This window comes from Gekko japonicus, unplaced genomic scaffold (genome assembly GCF_001447785.1).
Source record: "Gekko japonicus isolate JY-2015 unplaced genomic scaffold, Gekko_japonicus_V1.1 scaffold1739, whole genome shotgun sequence".
NCBI classification, from domain to species: domain Eukaryota; kingdom Metazoa; phylum Chordata; class Lepidosauria; order Squamata; family Gekkonidae; genus Gekko; species Gekko japonicus.
Genome location: NW_015166473.1, coordinates 66,746 through 73,655, shown reverse-complemented (window position 1 = coordinate 73,655; position 6,910 = coordinate 66,746). Strand labels below are relative to the sequence as shown.

General features: G+C 51.3%; 1 protein-coding gene across 1 annotated transcript in view; it reads right to left on the bottom strand.

The window, feature by feature from the left end:
- Positions 1 to 6,420, bottom strand: part of SMAD7 (SMAD family member 7) — a 57,474-nt gene extending 51,054 nt beyond the window's left edge. The window contains exons 1-2 of the mRNA XM_015412114.1: positions 5,528 to 6,420; positions 3,528 to 3,581 (exon numbers count right to left, since the gene is read on the bottom strand). Coding sequence (XP_015267600.1) covers positions 3,528 to 3,581; positions 5,528 to 6,251 — 778 coding nt within the window. The 5' untranslated portion in view covers positions 6,252 to 6,420. The remainder of the gene's footprint in view (positions 1 to 3,527; positions 3,582 to 5,527) is intronic.
- Between the last annotated feature and the right edge of the window lie 490 nt (positions 6,421 to 6,910).

Genomic DNA, 6,910 nt, shown 5'->3' with positions numbered 1-6,910 from the left:
TATACAACAACACCCTCCAAGATTTCGGAATGTGAGAAAATTAAAAGGTCACCGCAATATTAACTGAATTCTCTCCCTCTTCCCTCCATTACAATGGCCTTCGGGAAAGAGGAAGTTATAAGAGAAGTCAAGCACCTGCAATGACAGACTTATGAGGTATTTTTGTCTCTCTATGTGCTGTAACATTCAAAGTTTCACTGCCAAATGGACTTGGGAGGGGGGGGCTGGGGGTGAGTAACCTGGCTGTTTTTCTTTTAGATTTCCGACCGGTCCCATTAATCACTTCCCATTGGCTAATACAGAGGACTCCCCCCCCACCCTTTCAAAATGGCACCTTTTAAGCCCTGTGGCTTTTCTGTTTACACACAGTTTTTGCTACCTTATGTCAACACTTACTAATGAATAAATATATCACTCCACAAACTGAGAATGAGCCCCTGGCAACGGCCAGCTGGATGTTTAAACTCTGCTAATAGATTTATCCGAGCATCTTTTCCGGAAGCCGGTGGCAGCCCCCTTAACCATTCTCTGCGACACCTCTGCCGCTGCCAGCTATTCACCGCTCCTCCCCAAGTTTGCCTCCCCTTCTGCGCCACTGAGGCAGCAAACTGGCAACGGGCAAACGAATAAAACATTCCCCCCCCCCAAAAAAAATTAATATAAAAATCAAAACACCCTGATCCTAACCCCCCTTTTCTTGGAAGCAAGCCCCACTGAATTCAGTAGGAAGTTCTTTCCCAGTAAGGTCCAACTGCAACCTAAGAATCCAAGGGTTGCAAAAGGAAGTGTCCAGTTTTTCTTCTGTACCACGTTACTTATAACCAATGCTCCCTCTAAACTGTGGAGTCTTGTGAGCAGAAATTCTGCTTTGTGAGCTACTGCCATTAGAGTTGTGAGCCAGCGATTTCAGCTACTGCATAAGCTAGTCTGCTCTGGAGCCGTCCTTCCTGAGCGAAGACAAAAATGTGTGAGCCGGAGGCTAAAGAGCTGTGAGCTGACTCACACTAACTCAGCTTAGAGGGAACACTGCTTCTAACCACCATGGAGTGCACAGTTGAATTGTGAAATGGCATGTGCACGCCCAGTTTACAGGTGGGAAACTGAGGCTGAGAGACAACGAGGTGATGCTTCCCGTCTGTCAGGTTCAATGTCGATTGGGAACCCAACAGCTCAATAAAGAAGCAAGTAGCTGAAGTTCTGTCACCATGCGTAAGGGAGGGGGGGTCTGGGAGAACCCTTTCTGAAAGCGCTGGGCCGACCAACGTCTCCATCCCAAAGGGTCCCTCCTTCACTGTTCCCGTCCAACCTTAGCTGTCAAGGCTCCTAACCCTGCCCTGGCACCTGTTCCCTGGTCACACCAGACGGTGTCAGAATGCTGGAGCTCTCTCTCTCGCTCTCCAAAGCTTAAAGACTGAGAAATTTTATGGGTCTCCAAAGTGCCACGGGACTCAAATCTAGCTGGACTACGGCAGACCCACATCTGAAACCGAAGGAATGTCGGGGAAAACTCAGAAGTCACTGCTGCAGCAACCAATAAAAACTCCGCCAGAAGGCAGGGCAGGCGACGGAGGTGAATATTCCTTTTTTAATGAAGCAGACTCGTCTAGAGCAAAAGCCTGTTCCACCCCTTGCAACCTACTTTGCTTAGCACAACGTTTAACCTCCTTGCCCAGACCATACATCTGTATTGCTCACAAGTCCTCCTGGGAGGGAAGGACCCATTTTAAAAGACAAGACCAGCAGGATAACAAGCCAGAGGACATATAATTAGGAGAAGAAACAAGCATCATTAGCATGGGGGGGGCCCCACACCTGAACCCCAATTCCACTGTAATAACAAGCAATACACCGGTGGGCACTGCCATCTTTTTGGTTATTAAACTTCGCAAAGCACACATTTCCTTGCCCACGAGGAGCTTCCAGTCCGAGAAGACACCTACGTTCTTTTTTTCAAAGCCAGGGTAAACTTTTGCGCCCAGAGAAACTGTTAACCTTTCAGACCAGCTGGGACTCAAAATGATGATCTCAAACTTTATGAGCTGACCAGATCCATAACTTTCCAATGAGGGGAGGGAGACGCTAGCCACCATTGCCTGAACTTGGGCCTTTCCAAAGGAAATCTATTTTTAACCGACACTAACTTACAGCTTCACCATCAGGATGTAATCAATGAAGGACCACTGCTCTGCAAATCTGCCTCTCAGTCCATTAATCTTTCAGAGAGAGGCACGGAGTGGCTTTGTGGGATTTTATTCCCCTCCCGGAGGATTCCGTCCACGTCCACGTTTCCGATAAACACCCCAAACCCTCTCTCTCCCTCTGTGATCTCTGGTGAGGAGCACTCTCTCACACTCACTCTCTCTTTTCCACAATGCAAGCGCTATTTATCTAGCACAGGGTGAGCCCGCTGCCAGCCAAAAAAAGTTTATGCAGACAACCGCAACAGTGCCTGGTGCCAGGCTCAGAATGGGCCCTGGCAAAATGCCACCCAATTACAAGCAACAAGCACGCAGGGAGAAGCCCGAGCTAAGAATGTCAGTTTGCCCCCTTCATATATTCATACACACACAGAGTTGATGCCAAGTTACAGGATGGATACAATACACACGCACATACACAAATGGAAACACTCCAAGACACCCACCTGATATGAAATTTACCCATGCTATTATCCATCCTTTTTTAAAAAGAGCTAAGAATGTCAGTTTGCCCCCTTCATATATTCATACACACACAGGGTTGATGCCAAGTTACAGGATGGATACAATACACACGCACACACACAAATGGAAACACTCCAAGACACCCACCTGATATGAAATTTACCCATGCTATTATCCATCCTTTTTTTAAAAAATAAAGAAATCCTAATTTCTCAATGTTCCTTCTGCTGCCAATAACACAGGTAAACTGTCTGGGTGACCTGTCACCACCCACTTCTTCAAAGAAATGAGACCTGGGGTTTTCTTTTAAGAAACATTAGAGGCTGGGACGCCCCTCACTGAACTGAGCTGGGCTTACTCCCGAGTAAACACGCTCCCCGAGAGCCAACTGCTGGCGAGGAAGCCCTCGTTTCCCAAGTCTGGGAAACGGATCCTGCAAACAAGGTTAAAACCACAACTGACCTGAGCAGCTTTCAAGTGAGAGAGGATTTCTGCGGGTTATCTTGCAAAGTGTGGAGGGTTTCCGAAGAACAAAACGGGGGTCGAACAATCCCCCAGTCCACACTGACTCTTCGGGAGTAAATCCCCACTTATCTTAATGGGGCTTGCTCACAATCCTCTGTCTAGGAGCGCTGTGCAAACACAAGCCCCAAATAAACCGGTGGGGGCCAGTTTGGTTTCCAAGATCCAGAAAAGATAAAAGTGAAGGAACACATTTTTTTTAAAAAAAGAAATGTGCAAAGGGTGTGCGTGTGTGCGCGCGCGCTCCCTGCAAAAGCTCTGCCTCTCTTTCCCCCTCCATCCCCCCCCTCCCACAAGGTTTCAAGTTTTGTTTCCAAACAACAACCGAAAATCTCCACTTACCAGTTGGTTTGAGAAAATCCATCGGGTATCTGGTGTAAGGAGGAGGGGGGGACTCTGCAATTAGAAAAGAACCGAGAACATAAATGCAGGGCCATGAGAAGGAAGGAAGGGGAGAGAGAGGGGGGGGAGGGGGAAAAAAAGAAGGAAGGGGGAGAGAGAGAGAGAGAGAGAAAAGATAGGAACTTATGATAACAGAGGCATTCTTGTAGCAATACAGTTTGTCTTTGGCTCTGGGGGTTGGAGGCAGGGCGGCTAGGCGGCGATTCGCCTTGATATTCAACTGTCAGATAAACAAAAGGGGCCGGCTGGCGCCAGGCTCTCGTCCTATCTGTTCCTCTGGCTGTCTCCAACGGGGCCTCCTTGGCTGGGCTGGAAACGCGGCGAGCTCTGGAAATCACCCACTGATCCCGGCTCCCTGATAATCCCCAGCAAGGCAGGCTTGCATGCACACTTAACATTTCACAGAGAGCCCGGGGAAGGGGGGGGGGCGGCGGGGAGGAAGGGGGTTTTGTGGGCTTTTTTTTTTTGCAGGCAAAACAGCTCAGAATCACATTTCTCCCTTGCCCCCCCCTCCTTTTAAACCTCCCCACCCCCAAACTCTTAACAATCTTGCCCCGAACAGGTTTTCTTTTTCGCCACCAAGTTTGCAGCGTTTTGGAAAAGGAGTGCGACAACAGCTTCTGCGACCGGGGCGGGGGGGGGGGGGGGGGCAGGAGGCGGTGTTTTTTTAACCCCCCCTCCCCCCAAATCTTGCAAATTAGCTCGCAGCGAACACCCCCGTAACAAGCATATAAAATTGCAGATTTTGTTAAGGAGCTGGTTAGGCGCGGGGGAGGGGTTCGAACTTCGAAACATACCAAAGGAGTTACCTTAACAAAAAAAACATACACCCTTTGAACTGTTTAAAAAAAAACACTTTCGCGCAGACGATGATTTCTCGGTCTCTCCCGTTCGCTCTCCCCCCTCCCCGCCGCCCCCTCGACTCTTCCCAGTTTGGAAACCCAAAAAGGGCAACTTGCCCGGAGAAGGAGAGGAAAAGGGTGGCATGTTGGTGCCTGGAAATTATGTGTTCTCTCTCTCTTTTTTACATTATAGCTGCGGCGAAGAACTTGAAGGGGGGGGGGGATTGGTGCGAGCCAGCCCCAAGTGCGGGATCGCTCTTTTGCCTTTGCAAAAAAAAACCCTTCGGGCTGGGTGGACATTTGTAGATTAAACAACCACGGAGAAGATCCGGAGGTGATTTGTTATTTTATTTTTTTTGCAAAACCAATCCGGATCTGCTCTCCTCCAAACACTCCATACGGAGAGGCCTTCTTTGCATAATTCTAACTCTACAAGAGCCAAAACACCCTTTAATCGCTTTGAGGAACTCTTATTGGGAGATCCTGGCAATAACCTGATTTTTTATTCCTAAAAGTTATTAATGACCCGGCCCTGTCAACATTTAAATCGGGTGTTGCATTACCTCCTCCAGTTCTGCCTTTAGCATAAATACACACACAGAACTAGACAAGATTTTTGTTGTTGTTGTTTGGCAAAGCGAAGGGCCGTCCAACGCTGCGCAAAAACTCCCCTCGGGCTCCTTTGCAAGCTAAAATTAAAACGCTCCCTGGGAATTCCCCCCCCCCCGAAGCACGCAGACATATACCGGAGCCGCTGCCCAAAGACACCCCCCCCCCCCCCCGGCCTCTATGGCTTTCCTGGGATAGGAAAAGGGGGAAAAGAGAGGAAAGTTTGACACAAGTAACACCCTGAGAAACCGACAAGATTTAAGGATCCCTTTAAGACCCGAGCGAGCCGCAGAAGAGAAAAACTCTCCAACTTGTAAGCGCGCCAAGGCGAGCAGAGAAGTCCTTCCCAAAGCGGGAAGGCCTGACTCGCGCGTCTGTTCAGACAACTCTGCACACACGTGTTATTCACTAGATTTTTTTTTTTTTGCACGATGCATGCCGGGGGTGGGTGGAGAAGAAGGGGGGGGTCAACTTTCCAAAAGCGCTTACCGAGTTCACAGAGCCTGCTGAGGTGGTAGGGGTTACAGCAGACCAGGTCCGGGTGCGTCTTCCCATAGGATTCACAGCAGGAGAGGCGCTTGACTTCCGAGCAGTGCCTGAGGTCGGGCCAGCGAAAGACCTTGCAGAGGAGCAGCGGGAGGGAGTACCAGTGGGGGCCCAGCTTGGAGTCCACTTTGCTGGGCAGCAGGAGGCAGGCGGTGCGGGCGGCGCCCTTCGTCTCCACGGCTTGCAGGAGGCCCTCCAGGTGCTTCTCCTTCAGCCGCTTGAGCACCGAGTGGGTCAGCGCCTTCAATTCCGCCTCCGAGCCGAGGTGCGCCTTGGCCAGCTTGCCGGACTTGCCCATGCAGCAGCCCCGGCTCCCGCCGCCGCCGCCGCCGGCCCCATGCGCCCGGCTGTCCGCTGCGCCTTCGCCCAGGTCGCCGCCGCCGCCCCCTTCTTCCCCGCCGGGCGCACGGCTCCTCCAGAGTCTTCGGACGAGCCCCGAGCGTTTGGTCCTGAACATGCGGGACGAGAAGAAGGTTCCCCGGCTAAAAAACGGGCATGCCGTCCGCCACTCATGAAGAATCCGGGAGCCGAGTCCAGGCAGCCAGGATAAGCAGCCTGAAATGATGGGGAAGAAGTGGGAGCAGAGGAGGGAGGCGGGGGGCGGCCGCGGGGCTGCGGCGGCGGCGGCTCCTTTGGGTGGTACACCCGCCAGAGCCAGTTGAAGCATACGCCAGTCTCGTGCGAGGCTTGAGTTCTAATCCTACCCTCCTGGCGCTCGCTCGCTCGCGCGCCTCTCCCCAAAACAGAAATCCTTCTAAATCCACAGAGAGGAAAAATAAGAAAATCCTGAACAGTTTCTTTAAAGAGGTGGTGGTGGGGAGAGGCAAGTGCGACGATTCTTCTTTTTAAAAGGGGGTGTTAGGATTTGCAAAGGATGCCCCCCCCCCGGGAAGAACAAAACCACCCGTCGAGCTTCCGAAGAACCAAACTTTGACTGGAAGGTGATTAGGGGGCTGGGGGCCTTTTCCCTCCCCCCTTCTTAATAAATACCAAAAATTGTCACCGAGGAATTTCTTCCGACCTTTGTGGGTTCTTTCCCCCCCTCGGCTTCTTCACGCGGCGCCCCCCTCCTTCTCTGCCGCGAAGGCACACACGGGCTTGAAGTGCTCAGAAGTAGGTGTTAAATCCAACCAAAAGGAAAGGTGCAGAAAGGGACGGGAGGGGGGGATGCGATGGGGCTCCACCTCACTGGGGAACGGGAAGCAAGCCAAAAAAAGGGGGCGACCTATGGGGGGGGCGGAGACAGAAATCGAGGCTGGGGGGCGGGCAACGAAAATCCACAGTAAATAAAAAAAAAGGTATCCAAAGATCCCCTTTTCTTCTCCG